The sequence below is a fragment of the Manihot esculenta genome, chromosome 1, assembly GCF_001659605.2.
Source record: "Manihot esculenta cultivar AM560-2 chromosome 1, M.esculenta_v8, whole genome shotgun sequence".
NCBI lineage: Eukaryota > Viridiplantae > Streptophyta > Magnoliopsida > Malpighiales > Euphorbiaceae > Manihot > Manihot esculenta.
Window position 1 is genome coordinate 40454303 of NC_035161.2, and position 23010 is coordinate 40477312.

Below are 23010 nucleotides of genomic sequence, written 5' to 3' on the forward strand. Positions count from 1 at the left end.
GTATTTTTTCCCCATTTTTTCAATTAATTTTCTCATTCTTGCATCATTTTGGTTAAAATCCCGACGGCCGTTGAAAATTGAAAATATTCACTGAATCGTTCTTACTAGTTAGATTTCTTCATCTTCTCCATAGGCCGGTTGTTCTACAGTCTACATTCACTCCACCGACACTAACTTGTTCCCAAAGTGTAGTGGAGCAGCTTAATGGAACCCAGAAGAGGGAGGAGATTCTCCCGAACCAAGCTCAAGGCAGACTTAGCGGCGACTCTTAGAAAATCGTGGTACCATTTGAGGTTGTCCGTCAGACATCCGTCTAGAGTCCCCACTTGGGACGCCATTGTCCTCACGGCTGCTAGCCCTGAGCAAGCCCAGCTATACGAATGGCAGCTCAACCGCGCCAAACGTACAGGCCGGATCGCCTCCTCCACCGTCACTCTCGCCGTGCCCGACCCTGACGGCCATCGGATCGGCTCAGGTGCCGCCACTCTTAATGCCATTTATGCACTCGCTCGCCATTATGAGATGCTAGGGGTCGATCTTGGCCCAGAGGTAGTATGATTGCTAATTTGCTTTTTGCCTTTGCCTTTGGTATTTGTTTTCCATGAATTACTAAAATTTAGTATGAAAGTTACAATGTAAGCATTTACGCCTCGTTTGGCATGATGCATTTTTCAAGAAAAGAAATGAATTCTTTCAAAGTCATATAAGATTTCTAAATCTAAAAGAATTGAATTCTTTCATTCCAAACAAAAGAATTGTAAATGGAGTTGATGATTCTATTTAGCAGCTGACATTATAAATGTAATCAGGCTTTCCTTGATTGGCCAATTATCAATTAGGATCTATGGCTCTCATGAAATGAACAGTTGGATTATTCTTGTGTCAGAGTGAAATTAATAAGTTTAACGTTTTGTTATCTGACATGAGAATCTCACGAAAATTTGTAATTTATATCTGCTGAGGATATTGATTGTCAATTTTATCTTCACTCTAGAGCGTTATTTAAGAAGCAGTATTGCTACTAGTGAACCATTTTACTTATGGGCTTGATAGGGCGTCTCTGATCTACAGGTGGCAAACACAGAAAATGGAAGTTCTCGATCTTACATGTCATATGCAGGATCAAATAGTGAAGATCTTGTCCTGCCAATTGTTAGATTTGTGGCCAAAAAGCATATACTGTTGCTTCATGCTGGAGGTGATTCTAAGAGGGTCCCATGGGCAAATCCTATGGGAAAAGTTTTCTTACCACTTCCATATCTAGCAGCCGAAGATTCTGATGGGCCTGTTCCGCTGCTTTTTGACCATATACTTGCAATTGCTTCTTGTGCAAGACAAGCTTTTAAGAACGAAGGTTGTTCATCGCTTCTGTTTAATCTGGTTATGTTCTTACCATGAAACATTCTTAACCAGCATTGACTTTTTTAAGCAAAACATTAGCTCACCATTTATTTATCTGCTTTAGCTTATGGCAAAAAGAGCGATGTAAAAGTAGTTCAAATTTTGGTTTTCATATCGCTACACTGTGGAGGAGAATGTCAATTCATTGATGTACATCATTGAAAATGGTTTCATCATGATGTTTTGAGGCTTAATGTGATTTTCATGGAATTAGTTTCTATTAGCTTAAGTAGCTAAAGATAACCTCTATCAATTATGTATGGTAAAACAAATCTTTAGTGCCTGAACTTTTTTCCTTTGTATTGATTTCCTATAATTTTATTTGGTCACTTTGCATCTCTGAACTCTTATTTTATTTTATATTATTTTATTTTTTGAACATTTGGTGCTTTTATATTTTTGACATTGTATCCTTTTCTTAACAGGTCTTTAAAGAAAAAGACTTAATGGCACTAAAAGATAAGGCCGAAAAAAAAAAATTTAGGTCCTTGAACCTTTTATTATTATTATTATCATTATTATTATTATTTGGGTAAGATTTAGTCCTGTTCTAACAGAAGTTATGTGCGCTTAGGAGCATTAAATTCACATCACAACCAAAATAAAATGATAGAAAAGAAAAAGTACACTCAGCCACATCTCTCCTCCATCGTTATATCTCTCTCTTCCTCATCATCTACGAGGATTAAAGGCATGTAGAGGGAAAGAGGGAGTAAGAGAGGGAGGGAGAGAGAATGTTGTTCAGAAAGGAACAGGCTTAAAATATATGTTTTTGCCTTTTCTTTTTTAAATGAAAAATAACTCAAAATTTCCTGGACGCATTCACCTAAAATGGTGCATGCATTGCATTTCCAATTTTTGTTAAATAAGGACCAAACATAAAGAGAAAAAAAAAGGAAAAAACGAAGGTTCAGGAATACAATGTGACCAAGTAAAACTGAGGACTCAATTAGAAAAAAAAAAGTGCAGAGACCAAAAGATACATTTTGCTATTATGTATCTAACTGCATATTATCTGTAGTTATATTTCCTCATTATCTTGATTCTGGAATTGTGCATGAATAGAGCTGAGAATAGTTTACACCTGCTACCAGATTTCTGAAACAGCTTGATGTTGCAATATATTTGTTATCATCGTCAAATCCTAATGGCCTCAAGTGAAAGGCCTCCATGGTAGAATTGTTGTTTATGCAACAGAATCATTTCATGCCACAGTTTTAGTCACTCAGGAATTTTTAATCTTTGCAGGTGGAATATTGACAATGACTGGGGATGTTCTTCCATGTTTTGATGCCTCTGCTATTGTAATTCCAGAGGATGCATCCTGTATCATCACAGTTCCTATCACCCTTGATATTGCTTCTAACCATGGTGTTGTTGTCGCATCTAAAACTGGGACTCAAGCTGACCGTTATACAGTCAGTCTGGTTGATAATCTCCTACAGAAACCTAGTGTAGAGGAGCTTGCTAAGAATCAAGCATTACTGGATGATGGTAGGACGTTGCTTGATACTGGAATGATAGCAGTTAGAGGCGAAGCATGGCTGATGCTTGTCAAGCTTGCATGTTCCTGCCAACCAATGATTACAGAACTTCTAGAGAACAGAAAAGAGGTCAGCTACAATTTCCAAGTTATAATCATCAATCCTTTTTCATCATATTGCTACATTAATGCCTGTACATCTTAGTTTAGTTCAATCGCTATATGTTAGTAAAATCGTAATTGACCTCAAGTTCCCTAGCCATTCTTCTCTGTATTCTTTTTCCCATGAATGTTTTACCTCTGCTACCATCACCTCACTTATGTCTCACATTTTTACTTGTGGATGCCACCTAACATTATCTGCTACTAGGACCTACTTGGCTTTTTTGCTGTACCATCCTTCCATTTGATAATCTTGTAGCTAATGCCACCACATAGAAGTATTTTCTGCTTCATCCATTTTGTTCTAGACTTCTAGTTCTATGGACAGACCTGCTTTTGAGTTTCTTCCTTATGGATGATTGCTTCAATGTAACAAGAGCCTTAATACCCATGTTTCATATTTTAGCTTAGACCTGTTTATTCTCATACTTCAATTCCAAACCATATGCTCGAGCTATAATTTGTTTTCGAATTGCAAATTGCTTAAATGAAGCATATCTCTTGTTTGTAGATTTTTCTTAAGTGTACTCTTTGATATTGTTCAACATTCACTAGTTGGTGACATCCCCATATTGCTGAAACTGGTGTACTTTACTGGACTTTTGCACAGATGAGTTTGTATGAAGATCTAGTGGCGGCCTGGGTGCCTGCAAAACATGAGTGGCTGCAAATGCGGCCTTTGGGCAAAGAACTGGTCAGAATATTGGGCAAACAAAAGATGTTTAGTTACTGTGCTTGTATGTTGAAAACCACTGAAAGCCCTTGTAAAGACATTTCTCATTGCTTTTATTATGTGATTAACTTATGTTATCATTTCTCTACTGTAATTCATTGCAGATGATTTGTTGTTCCTACACTTTGGAACCTCAAGTGAAGTTTTGGATCACTTAAGTGGTGTTAGCACAGAACTTGTGGGTCGAAGACATTTGTGTTCCATCCCAGCCACGACTGCATCTGATGTCGCAACATCTGCTGTAGTTCTTTCTAGCAAAATTGAATCTGGTGTCTCAGTTGGAGAAGATTCTCTCATATATGATTCATCCATATCTGGTGGAATGCAAATTGGTTCCCAATCTGTAGTTGTTGGTATTAATGTCCCCGGAGACCTTGGTGGGATGGCAGAAAATTCATTCAGATTCATGCTTCCAGATCGTCAATGTCTTTGGGAGGTTCCTCTAGTGGAATGTACAGAAAGAGTCATAGTGTACTGTGGCCTCCATGATAACCCAAAAATTTCACTTTCCAAGGATGGGACTTTCTGTGGGAAACCCTGGAATAAAGTCTTGCATGATTTGGGGATTGAAGAAAGTGACCTGTGGAACTCAGTAGGTTCTCACGAGAAGTGCTTATGGAATGCTAAAATATTCCCCATTCTTTCTTACTTTGAGATGCTTAATCTGGCCTCATGGTTGATGGGTTTGAGTGATACAAAATCTAAAAATCTGCTTTCCTTGTGGAAAAAATCACGCCGTGTCAGTTTGGAGGAGTTGCATAGATCAATTGACTTTTCAAAAATGTGTACAGGCTCAAGTGATCATCAAGCTGATCTTGCAGCTGGAATTGCCAAGGCTTGTATTAACTATGGCATACTTGGACGAAATTTGTCCCAATTGTGTCAAGAAATTCTACAGAAGGAAGATTCAGGGGTCAAAATATGCAAGGATTTATTAGAACTGTGTCCCAAACTTCAGGAGCAGAATTCTAAAATTCTTCCCAAGAGTCGAGCGTACCAGGTGCAAGTTGATCTTCTTCGAGCATGCAAAGATGAAAAAACTGCATTGCAGTTGGAACATAAAGTTTGGGCGGCAGTTGCTGATGAAACTGCTTCAGCTGTGAGATACGGTTTTAAAGGTAGGGTTAGATATCCATATACTAAGCATTATCTTGATGGTGAACTGTGCGATATGTATATTGCATCACCATAAAATCTATAAACTAAACTGGATTGATATTAATTCCCATTGTCCTTCTCTTGCGAACATAATCTCTTTTGCTTTCTGTTCATTGACATTTGTGTTTCTTTTGTGAATTACATTGTCCCTTGGAGTTTACATGTGAGCCTTTCTTTTGTTAATTACACTGCTCAATCGGAGTTCATGTATGTGGCCTTTGTATTCGTTCAAATTTTCACAATTTACAAACATTTCTTTTGGCCCACAGAACATCTCTCAGTCTCTCCTGGCAGCTTGCCTGCTTCAGAATATGAGAAAAATCACATTGATGGCTCTGTTAATCCACATTTCTGTGCTAGAAGGGTAAAGGTTGAGTTACCAGTTCGTGTGGATTTTGTTGGGGGATGGAGTGACACTCCTCCATGGAGCTTGGAGCGTGCCGGTTGTGTTCTGAACATGGCAATAAGTATGGAAGGTTCTCTTCCCATCGGCACAATCATAGAGACAACAGAAAAGATTGGAGTGTTAATTAGTGATGATACTGGAAACGAATCATACATTGAGAATGTTGTCTCAATTGCTCCTCCATTTGACAATGATGATTTATTCCGGCTAGTCAAAGCTGCATTGCTTGTGACTGGTATTATTCATGAAAACATTCTTGTATCCATGGGCTTACAGATCAAGACATGGGCAAATGTACCTCGTGGTAGCGGCCTGGGAACTTCTAGCATCCTAGCAGCTGCTGTTGTGAAAGGCCTGCTTCATATAACTGGTGGAGATAAAAGTAATGAAAATGTTGCTAGACTGGTTTTGGTATTGGAGCAACTCATGGGGACAGGAGGTGGGTGGCAGGATCAAATTGGAGGTTTGTACCCTGGTATTAAATTTACTACAAGTTTCCCAGGAATACCGTTGAGGCTCCAAGTCGTCCCCTTACTGGCTTCTTCTCAGCTTATTTCAGAGCTGCAGCAGAGATTGCTTGTGGTGTTTACTGGACAAGTAAGTTACTGTTTTTGTTTCTATTTTATTTTGGACCTGCCTTTTGAGTTTCATTTCAAACAAACTAACATCACTGGTTACTAGCTTCAGGATGTTGTATCTTATGGTACAACAAACTAGAAAGTGGTTAGTCCATCTGACAGGCCGGCTTTGAGCTCAAGACCCAGTCTTAGTTTTGAAGCTTTTTCCTTCAACACAAATGTGCCTGATTTGTTAATTGTAAAGTTTAGTTTTATTAAAATCAAAAGGCAAGATAAATATTTCTTCAATGAATGCAGGTGGGCACATAAAAGTAGCATGCAGAATAAGTCCTATTATGCTAAACCTCCTTACTGTCTGCTTCCCCAGGCCACTTGATCAATATATACAGTCAACTGCATCACCATGAGATGTGGATGGTGGTAACTCTGGAGAAGGTTGTAGACTTGTGTATAAGTGTAGTAGTAGAAAAATAAAAAAGAAGTTGAACAAAAGGGAAGTGATGGCCAGAAAATATTGCCAGCGAGTTTGGTGATTGGCAAGAAATGTGTAGGAAAGTGCATCAAGTGTGAGGAATACCATAGTAAAATGTGACAAATAGACGATAGAAGTAGAACCTTGCATGGGTTTATTCATGAGTCTGAAAACTACTGATGGCTCCTTAGGTTATTGGGCTATCGTATTCCTGTTATGAAAATTTCTTCCATCATTTCATGCAATTGCTACTGTAAAAGGGGGAAGCGCGCCTTTATTGTTACATTAGAGGTTATGGATCTTTGATTATTAGTTGTCATCTTACGTTCTGTAATTTTTATGCAGGTTCGACTTGCACATCAAGTTCTACAGAAAGTAGTTACTAGATACCTTCGGCGGGATAATCTACTTGTATCTAGTGTCAAGCGCCTTGCTGAACTGGCAAAAATTGGGAGGGAGGCTTTAATGAATTGCGAAGTGGATGAACTAGGGGAGATAATGCTGGAGGCCTGGAGGTTGCATCAGGAACTTGACCCGTATTGCAGCAATGAATTAGTTGATAGGCTTTTTGCATTTGCTGACCCCTACTGCTGTGGCTACAAGCTTGTGGGTGCTGGTGGTGGGGGCTTTGCCTTGTTACTTGCCAAGGATGCCAACTCCGGAAAAGAACTGAGACATAAGCTAGAAGAATGTTCAGATTTTAATGTGAAAGTCTACAAGTGGAGCATCCTTTTAGACGACTAGACATACGTATCATCATCAATAGCTCGTGTTATTCTTTATACAGAACTATCACCCATGTATGATTCTTTACGATAGATTCATAAGATGATATATAAGCGATGATTGTATAATGCAAGGAACAAAAAATTTACTTACGCGTTGATATAAGAGCCTGATAAGATTCAACAGTATAGCTGTTTGTGGTTAGCTACTTAGATCGGTGCTCTGTTAATTTCTTTGTTTACGCCATTGAAGGATTGAGAATTGGAAGGAAGAAAGCAGGTCATGGGGATGCTAGTGGCTTGATTGCCAAACCAACCATTGCATGAGCATAACGTGCCAACAAGGGAAAGAATCCAAAGCGTTTTGGAAGTTTTCTTTTCTGGGCCCAAGGATAACGGACGCTTTCGCCCCAGCACCCAAGGCAACGTATCAGATTCATGTTGTATTAGCAGGTAATCAATAAAGAATTATTGGAAACACACCAACAAGGGGCGGACATGGGTGGATTCGATTCTTAAACAGAACCGTAATCGAATCAGTATTTTTTTTTTTCAAAATTAGAATTAGAATTAAATTCTCAGTTCATTTTGATTTAGTTTTAATTTAAAATTTTATGTTTGAAATATAAGATATAATTCTTTTTTCAACTTAGTATAAGTTAATATATAAAAAATTATTCAATTTAAGTTTCACAATATAATACTTTCTTACCTTTTTTTATTTAGTTGTTTAATTTGATTTTTTCAAAGATCAGGAAGCTTCGTCCAAACCCCTGAGAAAGAATAAGGAAGAAAAGAAAGGTAAGCATAATGTCAAATATACCTTTGAGACAACGAGACTCGAATGCATAGAGCAAAAACAGAGAAGAAAGAATCAAGCGTCATCACTGTTAGCAATAACTCGGAAACCTGAAATGAAATGACTACATGTTTATATTTTAATCGGAAAATATATAGATGTTTTGGTAAAGGCAGTTGAGCAGATTCGTGTGGGTTACCATCGACTAATTATATTTTGCCACAGCGTCCATTTATTAGCTCATCCCATTGAAAATGACTTTTTTGTTGGCTTTAGAAATGATTTGCGCACCGACTGCGACCGCGACTGCTGGTTAGTATAATTTCCAAGTAAGGTAACGAAGTCCAAATAGCGGCAGGGAGGGAGAGAGATGGGTCTTCTCACCCATAGAGTGGAGAGAAGTGAAATCAAGCCAGGGGATCACATCTACACTTACAGGGCTGTATTCACCTACTCTCACCATGGTATGACTCTCTCTGTGTATCTTTCTGTTTTGACTCGGAAAACTCTCATTCTCTCTCTCTCTCTCTCTCTCTCTCTTTTGTGTACATTTCCGTTGACACGGAAGGTTTCGCAATGTGGGTTTTTTGTGAATTCTCATTCTAAAGCATTTTTTTACCTAGATTTGGTTCCTCCATTTTGTTTGTCTTTCCTCAGAATTTAATTCGATTTCATCATGTAATTCTCTTTCTTCCCTCATTGTTCTTTTCCCCACCTTCTTTTACTACCATAATATTTTTTTCGTTGGAAGCCCTTGTTTGTTTAATTATTTTCATCTCTTTTTCTTATTTGATTTGACTTCTATGCTGAGGATGTTTTCTGCATTGAAATGTGTTTCTTAGAGATGCTCAACATCTGATTTGCATTATGCTGTTTAGGAATTAACTGATTCTTTGAGAGTTTGTGGTGTACATGTTTGAAATTTCCTGGCTTCTGAGGTCAGAATGTCAATTTTAATATTAAAACTCAGTAGTTTATGCGTAATGTTGTCTTCCCTATAGGTAAAATTCTATATCAACTATCTTGTCGTTTTTTTTCTGCGTGCATTATTGGTCATAATTGACTAATTGTAACTGGTCTAATGGAGCTGAATATTAGTCTTGGAGAAACCGCCTTTTCCCTCTTTCTTGGACAATGATGAACTGGTTACACACGATTCTAACTTTCTCTGCTTGATATTTGTCATTTTCCCGTGATATTATTGAATGCACTAGGCCTTTTTATAGGGAAGATAACTAAATATTTGTTACCTTTGTCCTTCTTATGGGTGCCACTTTAACAAAAGCAAGTGCGTAATTAAACAGGGAAGAAAAGTTACTGGAACATTTACATTAGATTAGATGGCTTGTATTCCGGAAGGAAACTAGTGTTCTTTGAGTTGTTATTTTGCTCTGCGGATAAAGAATGGGTAATAGGAATATCCTGTGGGTTTACACTCTATGCTAATTAACAATCATACGCCTAGGCTACAACAAACTCTTCAATCACATTTTTCGTTAGTGGTGCTTGACCCTCCACAGTGGAACAGTTTGATCTTTTGCCCTCGAATTTTGTTGTTCCATGTGGACTGATGACATCAGAATCTATGAAGATTAAATTGTATCTTTGTCCTTTTTTGCAAATCGTCTGCATCTATTTTGGTATGGTATCTCCTTGAGTACAGTTCTCTGATCCAAGTCTATGGAATTGGACTTCTTGTAACTTAGACTCTGTCATTAACCCTCCATGACAGGTGGTAGAGATATAAACAAGTTCTGTGTTGAGTGTTCATGTCAGCAATATATGCTTTTTTGTGGCGCCATTGCATAATGCCATTGACATCTTTGCATTAACTGTTGGAAGTTGCTCTGTCATTGTAGTTTAGAGCTATTGTGAGGATCTATAGCTTGTGTTGAATCCCATATCAGTTGTGGAAAGGGGTAATGTGCCTCTTATACGAGGCATAGGAAATCCTTCTCCTTCAGCTAGCTTTTGGGGTGAGTTAGGCCTGGCCCAAATTTAAAATGGTATCATAGCCTCACATCCGATGTTGGGCGCCCCGTAAATGTGCCATGCACCAGTATAAATTCTGGGCAATTCTGGGCGTGAGGGGGTGTGTTGAATCGCATATCGGTTGTGTAACAGCCCGGACGTGATCCCCGGCACTGTTACCGTTCACGGCCCAGGGCTATCCCTCGCCTGGCCTCTTGCCACCTCGGGCTTTCCACTGGCGTCGTGAACAGCTCTTAACATCCATATTTGTCCCCTTGGGTTCTCGCATCGCATCCTTCCCCAAGTAGATTTGGCCCAAATTTTCCTTTGGAAATTAGGTCGCCTCTCCCACTACTCGAACCCTTGACCTCCCACTTTAAGGGAATAGTCTGGTGAGAGTGAGTACCAATTGTTCCAATTGTGATCCCCGGCATTGTTACCGTTCACGGCCCAGGGCTATCCCTCGCCTGGCCCTTGCCACCTCACCAGACTATTCCCTTAAAGTGGGAGGCCAAGGGTTCGAGTAGTGGGGGAGGCGACCTAATTTTCAAAGGGAAATTTGAGCCAAATCCACTTGGGGAAGGATGCGATGCGAGAACCCAAGGGGACAAATCCTGCCAGGAACCCGTGAGGGTGAATGTATGTTAAGAGCTGTTCACGACGCCAGTGGAAAGTCCAAGGTGGCAAGAGGCCAGGCGAGGGATAGCCCTGGGCCGTGAACGGTAACAGTGCCGGGGATCACGTCCGGGCTGTTACAGGTTGTGGAAATGGGTAACGTGCCCCCTTACATGAGGCATAGGCAATCCTCCTCCTTGAGCTAGGTTTTGGGTTGAGTTAGGTCTGGCCCAAATTTAACAGCTTGTATTGTTGTTTGGTTTTCAGAGACATGGCTAGTTCTTCCACTCCCCCTGTAGTCATGCCTATCTTCTTTGAGTTACTTTTATCCTCTTTTTAAGATATCTGCAACATGATCTGCAAGACTTTCTCGTTAACCATTTCTTGACCTAGTAAGCTCATGCGTCACATTAATTAAATATCCAACATTGTGATGGTTCATTTTTGAAACACGAGCTGATCATGAGTCAACTCACAAACTTATGAATAAGCCAGTTTGCACCTAAACAAGTTGAATCGTAGTAATTTCAAGCTTGGCTGGTTTTTATTAAATAAGCCTAAAATCAAGCTCAAACTTGGTCCTTAAGCAAATGAACCGAGCTTTTATTAGGTCACGCTTCAAAAGGCTCAAGCGGTTAGACCTCTGTTGAAATGTCTTCCAAAGCTGTAAAGGGAGATAGAAATGTTAATTCTCTGGATTTATATAGTGTCAAAATTAATATTGTTATGTGCTTATTTCTTCATTCTAAGGTGGCATAGTATACAAATCTCAACATTGTTTTCCTTGGACATACTTTCAAGTCGAGGAGTAGATTGAATTTTATGTCTTTGTTAACTTGAGAATTGCCTTTTATACACTTCATATAATGAACAAGTAATTATATATATATATATGTGATGTAATATAGCATGTCTCCCTCAATTTTGCATATAAGTGAAATTTCTAATTAAATTCTACCCAGTGGGCTTTGGATGTCAGATGGTCTAGACCAAAAGAAAATAAAAATTCTGCCTCTTTTGTTGTCTAAGAAGCATAACGAAGTGCCTTATTTCTTAGCCAATGTTGCATTTTAGTCGGCTTGGAACAGTTGATGATGATTTTGTTGGATTTTTGACAATTCATTTTGTGCTGAAATTTTGGGAAAAAGGCACACTTTAAATCTGAATTTGCAGGTATCTTTGTTGGCGGAAACAAGGTTGTCCACTTTACACCCAGGCAGAATGCAAATTCAAGCTCAGACACATCTTCTGATATCTACAATACAATATCGAGCATTCCCTCATCCTGTGATATTCCTGACTGCGGATTCAGGCAACCCAATAGTGGGGTAGCCCTCTCCTGTCTGGACTGCTTCCTTGGAAAAGGATCCCTTTACTGCTTTGAATATGGGGTAACCCCTTCTGTCTTTCTGGCAAAATTACGTGGAGGTACATGCACCACTGCTGCTTCGGACCCAGAAGAAACAGTTATCCACCGAGCTATGTATCTTCTTCAAAATGGATTTGGCAATTATGATGTTCTCGGGAACAACTGTGAAGATTTTGCTTTATACTGTAAAACAGGTCTTCTGGTAATGGACAGGCAGGGGGTTGGAAGAAGTGGTCAGGCTTCTTCATTCATTGGTGCTCCATTGGCTGCTCTCCTTTCGTCTCCTCTAAAGTTGCTAATGCCAAGTCCTGTTGGTGTTGCAACAGTAACAGCTGGCATGTACTGTATGAGCAGATATGCCACTGATATAGGCGTCCGAAGTGATGTGATTAAGGTTGCTGTGGAAGACCTGGCTGTGAACCTGGGCTGGACAGATCCTCATGAGGAAGTCTATGAGGATAATGAGGCTTCACGATTAATTGCCAGGTGATATTAATTTCATCAGTCTTCATGTGAGGCTATTTTTACATTAGCAATTATTAAGAATTTGTCTATGTTAACAAAACTTCTCGAATGGGAGTTAATGGTTTCGTTTATTTCACTGTAAGTTAGAACAGGTTTGACAGCATATTAAACTGTTAAATGATGGTTCCTTAGAGTCATCTGTCCTGTGTTGTATTTAACTTATGAAATCTAGTCTATATACTTTAAATGGTTTGTCGAAGCTGTGGAAGTACATGGAACATCAGGGTATAGCTGATGGGCCTTTACTTGAATTAGACTACCAGATTAGTCTTAAGGAAATGGCACAAGACATTTCAGTCAGATGAGTAAGAAAGGTTGAAACCGCTTCAGTAAGGTAAAACTTTAAGGTTCCATCTATTCAAGCTTTTATTTCACACTATATGAATTAAGAATTTAGACTTGTTAATACGGCATGTCGAATTCATCATTAGAAAAATGTTCCCTATTCAATATCATGAATATAGCACAACAAAGTGGCACTGAACTGTTTTCAATGGAAGTCAATTATAACAAAAAAAAAAAAAAAAAAAAAAAAAAAAAAGAAAAATTGACTTCATTTCCTTATTGACAATCCTCACCCATCAAATTTTCCTAATTTGTCTTGCAAAGTCCCATTGGAGTTTCAAATTAAAAAACTAGTACTTTTACATATCATTTTATTTTACTTATTTATTAATATTCCTTAGATAATATAATTTAAATACTCGTGAAATGCTGATGCCCCAAGCACAATAGAAGACATTAGACAGTGGAACACTCAAAAATTAAGATGGTGCTATGCTTTTTCTCCAACAATTAATTCCTGGAGAGACGCATTCTGAAGAGACCGTAACGTAATGAGCTATTGATGCATGGTAAATTGAGAAGAGCTGAGATTTCCTCTGAGGAAGTTCTTCTAAGTTTTTATCTCATTGATGTACAGTATTAATTCTCTACGAAGAAAATTTTAATCCCTTGAGAGTGAATTTTTCAAGCAATCATTATTAAATATTTCTTAGGCCTCTGTTGGGTTTTTGGTTGTTTGACGGTCTGGGATGCTTGAGGTGAGTTTGTTATTGGGCTCATTTTGGTTGACTCTTTTAGAAGTGACAGGCTTGAATTCTGCCAGCCTCGCCAACTCGTTAATAGAATCAACAATGTCTTCCACTTTTCTTGCAGTTTCTATTAACAAAGATATCAGTGTGACCAGTGGAAGGACCTCCATGACAGGTGGTGGGCTAGTTTTTGTTGTGGGCTCTGCTTTTGCAACAGCACCCGATGTTGGTGCTGGGGCCGTCGCAGGTACGTAGTTAGCAAGAGATTTGAGCGCATTTTGAAGTTCTTGTGCTGCGTGTCGCATATCTCCAAATCCTGTCGACAAGTCTGTATTTGATGGTTTTGTCATGGTCTTCACTGTATTTGTCAGTTCTTTCAAGACTTTTGAAGCATAGAAACTCAACTTAGTGCAGGGACTACTGAGATGCTTCTTTAGATATTCAGGTGCCTGTGTCGCCATGCAAGAATTTCTTATCAGAGTAGAGCAAATAAAGAATAATTAGATAGTGCTTAGCAGATACTATAAAGCTAGCTCTACCTGAATTTCTGAGTTCATGAAACCATTGAGAGTTTGAATGCAATTAGCACAGCTACGTAATGAGGCCCCAACCTCGAGGTACTGTTTCCAAGGGTGCCGGAAGTTGAAACGACCATGTGAAGGTTCCCATCTTGCAAAATTGGCCTAATAAATATGTTTCAAAGGAAAAAAAAAAGGTCATTAATTACAGAAGGAGATTCAACTCGCTGTGAACTCAGCTTCCTGATAGAGCATATGGAGGATTTGTTTAGCAACTCACCATAGACTCTTCAGTTGCCTTTGAATTAAGCACGCATTTATACTCTTCCACCTTGAAGCTAAAATCCTCGTCACCGTTGCTTGTGAAGTAACGTCCAAAACATCCTGAAATTCCTTTTTACCCCCCAAATTTCAAAAAGAAAAAGCACCCAATTCAGCTACATCAAAATAGATTAAGTGGGTGGTTAGGTTTCAATAGCTGGCTGTGCACATACCATCCAATGAATCAGAAAGTTTTTCCAGGTTACTATGAGTCAAATTGTGAAGCTCAGTGCCAGCCCAAACGGGACAGAAAAGCAGGCTTATGAGAATGCACAAGGAGGCTCCAATAACAATTGTAGATAATCTTTGGTGAGCGAAATCAAACAATTCATCCACGCGATAACCAGAAACCGAAACTAAGGTAAAGGTGAGAATGAAGATCAAAGCACCGTAATCAAACCTTGCTTTCACAGATGGTATAAATCGCGAGAATGTTGCTGCTGAAGCTACAATGAATAAAAATACAAGTAATTAGAACACAATTCAGGTAAATAATACCATGCATGGTTCACGACTCTACTCACCAAAAATGAACAGTGAGATTCCAAGTATTACGGGTTCAAGTTTTTCTCCTGTCTGACTCGCAACCCAATGAACACCAAGACCAAGGGACCCAGCAAGAAAAGTAGCCGTTGCTCTGTTGATACATTTATATAGGGTGGCACCTGCAATGAATTAAAATGAGCAATTTGGCCGCAGGCATGCTTTCAGCAGACCATTCAAGAAAATTATACTAACCCACGGTGTATTCCAGAACCACGACTACAGTCATAACTGCCCACATAGCGTTTCCTCCAGCACCTTCATACAAAGGTCTAATATAGTAGAAAAGTGATACAAGAGAGAGTGCCGCCCCCACCTTGACGCCGTGGATGACCTTTTTTGGCTCAGCAACACCTATATTCCAAGCTTTCTCCAAAAACTTCCAAATCTTCAAAATTATTCCTCCTAGGAGACCCCTTACACCCAGCCAGACTCTTTGGCCTAATGGCCTAGATTCTGGCACTAATATCTCTGAAGTATCGTCAGGTATATTTATGCCCCACTCTGATTTGTTTGATCCTTCCTTGCCCATCTCTATCTGGTAGCCAAAAAAAAAAAACAGACTCACACAAGAATAGCGGAGATTAGGTTGTTAAGTAAAGTTTAAGGCATTTCGACGCAAGTGGGTAGTTCTTTATATGAGCCTTTGATTGCTGTTACCAAAAGGATGGACATGGAAATTCGACATCTTGGGGAGAGCTTATTTTAAGCTTTCATATATGGAATTATTTTCTAACTAGTAGTTCTGGTTTGTGTTGCGGCCTTGTCTGTCGTCGCCAGTCGGGCGTCATTTATATGTACATTGTACATGGCTGCTTCAATCCAAAAAGGAACCTACGATTGAGGGTCGTACAAGAAAAACTTCTGATTTTCCGGAGCTAATGGCATTTTTGTCACAATACTGACCAAAAATATCCAATTATATTGGACAATGCCTATAGAAAGAGAGCATGCAAATTAAAGAGATAACATGGATTAAATAAAAAAATATCTGAGCTAAACGTGTTTACTTTGTAGATTAATATTAATAAAGTTACCTGAATTATTGAAAATATAAAGATTTTAATTATGTTCGGTAATCATTTTTAAAATAGTATTTAGTATTTTGAATCAGTAAAACATTATTATTTAGATTTAGTGATTGATTTATAAACTGTTATTCTTTATAACATTTAATTAAATACTACCTGAACAGTTATCTACTATTACAAGTTAACGATTATTGTTTAGTTATTATATCTTAAACTTTATTTAGTTTTAAAAGTTATAAAATTAGAGATGATTAATTATTATTATTTTAAAATAAAAATATCGCTTTATTCTTTTCTCGTTGTAATATTATCTTTACATGCATTGTGCAGAAATAAATTTGTGTATATATATTTATATAAATATATATTTGTTTATTTATTTATTTGATTGCTCGTAGTTTTAATTTATATTTTATTTTTTTAATTTAATTTTTGAATGGATAGAAAGGGGGAAAAGGACATGTTAGTTGTATATTTAAATCAGACAGTAATTGGCCAACATCAATCGTTGGCTTGTATGATTAGCTTAGATATTCATGGCCGCAACTAAAGATTAAGTTGTTGTTTTTGATCTTTAATTTCATCGAAACTTAGGTGGTCAGTGTTCACTTCGTTGAGTGATCAATATCAATTATCGCCCTTGGTTTATAATTTTGTCATTTTATTAATTAATATTTAAAATTACCCTCAAATAAATACATTTATTCGTTTATTAATTTTTAGTGTAGCACTATACTGTACGTAAGAAACTGAAATGGGTTATCAAATGCATGCATGCATGCGTGCCATTTAGATTCAAGAAGAATACGCAATTGCTGCAATAAGTTTAAAATTTCCAGGTTTTAAGGCAACCCGTAAGCTAAATCAACTTCTGACGCGTATACGTAGGTTGTGGCAAGTGATTAGTGGAGAAGAGAACAAGAGAGGGAAGAGACCTAATTTTAGATCCATTCACCAAATGGTCTAATATTCAAATTCAAATATGCTATCATAATATTTTTAATATCTTTATTTAATTCTACCTTAATTAATTTAATTATGTTCACATCATTCTATCAAAATTTAGGTAATGATTTTTATATCTCTCAACTTTTAGTTAAATTTCTGTGTGTAAGATTATTCTAACTAATTTAATTATGTTACGTAAGGGATATCAATTTTTAGTGGAATAAAAGGACAATACCCTGCAACTTTTTGGAGAAAAGTGCAGCAAGTTCTATAATTACCATTATGGATTAGTGTCTTGATATTTCTCTAGGACCTCTAATCATGAAGGAGATGGAGAAAAGGGTAAATTTGTAAATCAATTTCCTCAAATTAATTTGATAAATACGGAGGAACTCTATTTTATATTAAATACGTTTGAAAAATCATAAAAAGAAATTATTCAGGTGAAGCAGTAGTTAGTTTTAGTGGAGACATTACTGGGCCACCTCAGTGCAAAGCCCATTTCTCTTTGGACCATAACAGGGAATAGTTTCCGCCTTGCTTCTTCATCGAATGAATCCTATTCATTCGGTTGCGTGGATCGATAGCTTTATCCGCGCTTGAAGAACACATCGAAACGGTGTCGTCCTTCCTGGCCAACCATCAATTTTTATCGATCATAGATATTTTAGCCTCATCGCTGGTTAAGTTAACGTCAATCAAATTGGAAGTTGAAAGCTATCATTATCAGCATTAACCGAAGGGCGAAGCCACAATTTGAGGTTGGATTTGAATCAGAAATCGTCGCAGCCATTAAAATTATTCGTTTCAGGAGAATTTTATTTCCCAAATCACCAGAGCTTGTTGAATCATCAATAAGACCACAGATAGATTAACGGATAGAAAAGATTTATGGCGAATCTTTATGTGAAGGCGGTGCCGCCGGCCGATCTGAACAGGAACACCGAGTGGTTCATGTACCCAGGGGTGTGGACTACCTACATACTCATGTTGTTCTTCTCCTGGCTCCTTGTGCTCTCCATCTTTGGCTGCTCTCCCGGCATGGCCTGGACCGTCGTCAATCTCGCCCATTTCTGTGTACGCTATTGTTCTCTTCTATTCTATTCACCTCTAATATCTAATTATGACTTACCTACATATCTCTCCGCGTATTTATGGGTTGAGCGCTGGATCATATTATTCTGATTAGGTTTTTTTTTTTTTAAATAAATTGTAGAAAGAAAGACTATTTGTGTTGGATTGAGGTGTGTGTTGGATTGAGGTGAGTGTTGGATTTTTCTGCTTTCGATTTCGCGGTTTTCAACTGGTTTGCGGCGTTTATTTAGCCGATTTATTATGTGGATTTATGAGAAATAGATCTTTGCGGTTCTATATGCAGTTGCTTTCTGGGATCCGAATTATGTAAGCCATTTATTTTGTTTATGTAAATCATAATCCCAATTGTATGTTTTATGTAAATCATAACCCCAATTGTATGTTTCTTCATGTCTTTAATTTCACCGAAAATTTAAATTACCAAATTGGTATTCCAGTGCTTCCCCCCACCTCTTTTTTCTTTTTTGCTTTTCCATCTTTCTCTTGAAACGGTAGATTGTCTTGTGTAATTTTTTTTCTTATAATATTCTTGTCAAAGTAATTAAAAAAAATTTTCTTCTGGATATGGTTTGAAGAAATGGTTTCCTGCAAAATCTGCATTGCTTCAATATGGCTTGTTAAATATTCTGTTTTTCTGGTTGAAGTCCTTGTTTGCATCCTATAAGGAGTAGGAAAACTTGATTATCCATTAGAAGCTTGCTGGGGATAATCTTTTAATGTTTATGTTGCTTGAGTTTTTATAAAGCACTAAGCTTTTGTATTGGTTGCTCTGTGTTACTTGGTGCCCTACATTATGTATCCAGGAACGGAGCAGAAAATTAGATGCTGAATTGAACTGGCTTGTTGAGCAGTGATATGTGGAGATTATACATATGTCTGCTTTTAGTTATTTTTATCCTGTGCACTCCTGTTAAGTCCTAACTTTCTATCCTCTTACAGCTAGGTTAGTTTACCGTGTTTTAATATCTATTGGTGCTGTCTTGACATCACAGTGGCACACTGTTTTTTGTTGATTTATTTTTTCCATGTAGTTCTATATCTGAAGCACTCACTTTGCTGTGTTCCCTCACCAAGTGTTAACTTTTTGGATGGGCATTTACTTCATGTTTTCTCATTTTAAAGTTAACTAGTACTTGTATTGGTGGTTTTCTGTATTTTCTTAACAGAAGTAGCTAGTGATATTTCTATTCATTGCTTTATCAAAGCTTAATAGCAATAAACTGTGTGCTAGGTGCCGTTTAGCAGGCATTATTTGGATTTTAAAATAACTTAACAGTACTTTATCTTTTGCTTAGCCTTTTGCTGATTGGATTTATGACAACATTTTCTTCTATTTTTCATTTTCTCTGCTTATTATGTTTGTTTTTCTAATACTAGCTTAACTGGTTTCATTGTTGATATTGGACCTTGAGTGAGTAAATTGCTTCATCTTGTAGATCACTTACCAGTTCTTCCATTGGAAAAAGGGGACACCATTTGCAGATGATCAAGGGATCTATAATGGACTAACTTGGTGGGAACAGATAGACAATGGGAAGCAACTTACCCGCAACAGAAAATTCCTAACTGTTGTTCCTGTGGTGCTGTAAGTTCTCAAAATTCGTTTAGCTTAAAATTTAAGAATATGTATATGCCATCATCTTTTTTTCTTCCCTAATTCTTATTGCACTATGATTCATGACTTTCCATAATTGTGCATGTTGAGCAACGATTTCCAGATTTTTTTCTGTCCTTACTGGAAATTGATAATGCGTAATTACTAGTTGTGTGATTCTATGAAAGTCATTGTAAGTAAGCTCTGGGCAATTATGATTGTCCCAGGCTTTCATTGTGCTATTTAATTTGGTTAGATGACAAGAAGCTGCAAGATCATATGCACATGTTTGTATAGGGGTCTACGTATTTTGTTGCCAATTGTGTTTTTTTGGGCTACTCTTTGTTACCCTCTATTGATGGATAATCATATATTATCTACACCTTTTTTTTTCACCTTGCATGAGCTGTCATGCTTTTACTTATCTTTTTCGTTCACAACGTATACATGATAGAATATTCTTTTGTCAAGGTTTTTAAATCAAAATTTGAGGAATTCATTATGTGGTGGAAATTGAAAAAGTGTGCAATTTTATTGTCCAAATTAACATGTACCCTGTGATACGTGAATAAATCTGTAAAAGGCTGGTAGGCCATGTTACACTGAGAGAAACTTTATTTCCCCATTACATAAATACTTTTAGTAGTTACCAGTTCAATAAATCAGCCTTTTCCCCAAGGTTAAATTGTTCTGTGCTAGTTTAAGAGGGAATAGTCAATCAACACTTTTGCATGATTTTAAGTTTTATTTTCTGTTGGCTCTATGTTTGTTGGCTCCTGCCTCTTGCATTGGCTTGTCCAAAGTTTGTATAGAGTTACCAGCGACTGCTGATTTAGCATGTGCTTGCAGGCAATTGCAAGTAAGGGCATTGGGTTTGGTACCCTGGCCCTTTTTGAACAGTTAAGGTTTCTAATTGAGTCTATGATATTATTGATTATCTTCTCTGCTTTAATGTCAGAAATTATACACATGATGTCCTCTCTCTCTCTCTCTCTCTCTCTCTCTCTCACACACACATTGAATATATGTTTTGGATGCATCACTAGATTTGCCCCCACATCCTTTTCCTTCTCTCCTAGCTTAGCCAATCTTTTGGTGTATTATTGATTACTTTTTCTTATGATTATCTTCTCTGCTTTAATGTCATAAATTATACACATGATGTCCTCTCTCTCTCTCTCTCTCTCTCTCTCTCTCTCTCTCTCATTGAATATATGTTTTGGATGCATCACTAGATTTGCCCCCACATCCTTTTCCTCTCTCCTAGCTTAGCCAATCTTTTGGTGTATTATTGATTACTTTTTCTTATTAAAACATCTGCTATCTAATTTTACGTATAATCAAGTTTTTCTGGATCAACCTGTCGTTTGAGTTGTCTTTTGAATTGTAGTTACCAGCTAGGTCATTTATGCACTAATCTTGAATTTTACTGCAATGTTTGAGATAGAAGTTATGCTCACGTTTTCGCTTTGCCAGGTACTTGATAGCCTCACACACGACTGACTATCAACATCCAATGCTCTTCTTCAACACACTTGCTGTAATAGTGCTCGTTGTTGCCAAGTTTCCAAATATGCATAAGGTTCGGATCTTTGGTATTAATGCAGACACGTGAGCTGGGCTTGTGTTTAAATGGTTGTTTTAGCCTGTTTAAAGGTCACTTTCCACTGATCCATCTGATCCGCAGCTTAAATGTTATATCTCTGTGTAGAAGTCAGAACTGGAAGGCCATTTGAACATGTAATGTTTTTGTGCTACTCTTACAAGCCATCTCAGATGATGATGGAATAAAATGTATCAAGTCTTTGTACAGTAGAGAATTTTATGTCCTTGGGCTTATTACATATTTTGACAGTATTATTAATGTAATTTTTTAAAATCTTTTCTTTTTTGTACAACAGAACTCTTATCTCGTGGCACCTTGAGTTTCATCTTTTAAACCTGAAAAGTTTTGCTTTTAGTTTTATTTTTCGCCGTTCTATTCTCCTCTTCTGGGAAGTAAGCATGGTCATTTCAGTGGGGACTGGGGACTTCTAGTAGTCAAATGGTCAAACTCTTATCTATCTTTCCTGCAAGAAGGAAAATTATAAGAAAGAAAAAAAAATGGTTAGGTAGATTTATAATTTTGTTCATTGGCACTGTGGCTGCCTTTTAGAAGAAAAAGGGAAGAAAGATTGTATGCTTAGAACGAAGAATGGGACAAAAGTAGAATCAGTTGTAAGAATGAAATGTGGTTGTACAAAAAGAAAGAGAAAGACAAGGAGGGATGAATATAGCCCACGTATGGTCCGTATATAATTAGGCACTTCAATTAATGGACAGGAACCCACAAGCCACGTACCTACCCAAATTGGGAAGAAAGAAAGATACCCCATCATAGCTGGCTAGGGTCTGGGTAGGGGTGAATATGCTGCAGCTTTCATTTCCACCCAAAGTCACGTTCATGAGATGTACTCATCATTAAAATATAAAATAAAATAATATAATAACGACCATATTTCTATGGACTCGGATATAGGTGGAGGAATAGAGATTATTTCATAGCACGCTTGCCCAGGGGAATGTTTTGGAGGGTCCCCCTCCAAGACCAAAACTTAATATAAAATAATAAGGAAAGAAAAAAATAAAAGAGCTTCAATAACACGCGATAATCATCATTCATGAAAATGAAATGACGTTAGGGATAATGGTAATGTCCTAAAAATTATTATTATTAGATATGGTTTTAGTTGGAGCAGGTAAATATAAACTGGTTTTCTAAGTACAATTTGCTTCCTAATTCTCTGTTCAATATTCAACATAATCCCACTTAACATCCTTTTCTTTTCCTTTTTTGATCTTCTTCAAAAGTGGGGTATGTCATATCTCTCATATACTTGCTCCATCAAGTGCATTTTTTTATATATGGTTGGAAAATTAATTCTCATTATTTGGGTATATATATATGACATGTATTTTTTATGTCTTAATTAAATTTAGGTACTGCGTAAGATTTGGTTGGAGAAAATTGAAGGGTGAATATAAATAAAAATTAATCATTTAACCTTTAAATTCTGTAAGTTATCCCTAAGGTGTATATATATATATATATTAAAGTTAAAAGAAGGTTAAGCATTTGTCTGTTAATGTCTAAATGCTCATGTTTCTTAATCTTTGATTTGAGGTTAAAGTATAAATTTTCTATACGTCCACTAACCTTTCATTTCTAAAATTACTCACAAATAAAGTTAATTAACCTTCATTTACATTTTTCACCATATCCTTAGTTACTTTTAATGCCTTTCCCTTCTATTATTTCAAAAATGAATTTTTTTTAAGATAGAGTATAATTAACGGAGTCGTTTCTTTTTTTAAACTCAACACTTTGATTATGTTAAAATTAGAGATATCTCCATAAAAATTATCATTAGTGACAGAAGAAAATGACCGAACTACTTTGTTTTATAACTCAATACTTTAATTCTTAAAATTTAATTTTTATAAATTTATAGATCTTTGTCAAAGTATTCAATTAATAAAATTTTATTTA

At 37.1% G+C, this 23010-nt stretch overlaps 4 protein-coding genes across 6 annotated transcripts; 3 read left to right on the forward strand and 1 right to left on the reverse strand.

Moving 5' to 3' along the window:
- Nucleotides 1-19: 19 nt before the first annotated feature.
- LOC110614294 (bifunctional fucokinase/fucose pyrophosphorylase) lies at nt 20-7307 on the forward strand. 2 transcript variants are annotated; one of them, XM_021755799.2, is made up of 7 exons: nt 20-549; nt 1054-1354; nt 2650-3014; nt 3657-3783; nt 3884-4897; nt 5207-5940; nt 6739-7307. In XM_021755799.2, exons 1-7 carry the CDS (start codon nt 205-207, stop codon nt 7135-7137), a joined length of 3285 nt encoding a protein of 1094 aa, XP_021611491.1. In that variant the 5' UTR covers nt 20-204; the 3' UTR covers nt 7138-7307. The 2 variants fall into 2 exon arrangements, with proteins under 2 accessions (XP_021611491.1, XP_021611499.1); XM_021755807.2 differs by having other exon boundaries at nt 1072-1354.
- Nucleotides 7308-7952: 645 nt separating this feature from the next.
- On the forward strand, nt 7953-12596 carry LOC110614308 (protein LEAD-SENSITIVE 1). 2 transcript variants are annotated; one of them, XM_021755835.2, is made up of 2 exons: nt 7953-8381; nt 11652-12596. In XM_021755835.2, the coding sequence occupies exons 1-2, from the start codon at nt 8379-8381 to the stop codon at nt 12360-12362; spliced, it is 714 nt and encodes a 237-aa protein (XP_021611527.1). In that variant the 5' UTR covers nt 7953-8378; the 3' UTR covers nt 12363-12596. The 2 variants fall into 2 exon arrangements, with proteins under 2 accessions (XP_021611527.1, XP_021611511.1); XM_021755819.2 differs by having other exon boundaries at nt 7964-8381; nt 11677-12596.
- Nucleotides 12597-13391: 795 nt separating this feature from the next.
- Nucleotides 13392-15756, reverse strand: LOC110613815 (aluminum-activated malate transporter 10). The gene is made up of 6 exons (XM_021755541.2): nt 15009-15756; nt 14795-14935; nt 14444-14716; nt 14230-14333; nt 13971-14114; nt 13392-13880 (listed from the first exon to the last, which is right to left on the reverse strand). Exons 1-6 carry the CDS (start codon nt 15343-15345, stop codon nt 13392-13394), a joined length of 1488 nt encoding a protein of 495 aa, XP_021611233.1. The 5' UTR covers nt 15346-15756.
- Nucleotides 15757-17442: 1686 nt separating this feature from the next.
- LOC110614328 (ORM1-like protein 2) lies at nt 17443-21379 on the forward strand. Its single transcript, XM_021755844.2, has 3 exons — nt 17443-17869; nt 19324-19472; nt 20958-21379. The coding sequence occupies exons 1-3, from the start codon at nt 17684-17686 to the stop codon at nt 21094-21096; spliced, it is 474 nt and encodes a 157-aa protein (XP_021611536.1). The 5' UTR covers nt 17443-17683; the 3' UTR covers nt 21097-21379.
- Nucleotides 21380-23010: the final 1631 nt, after the last annotated feature.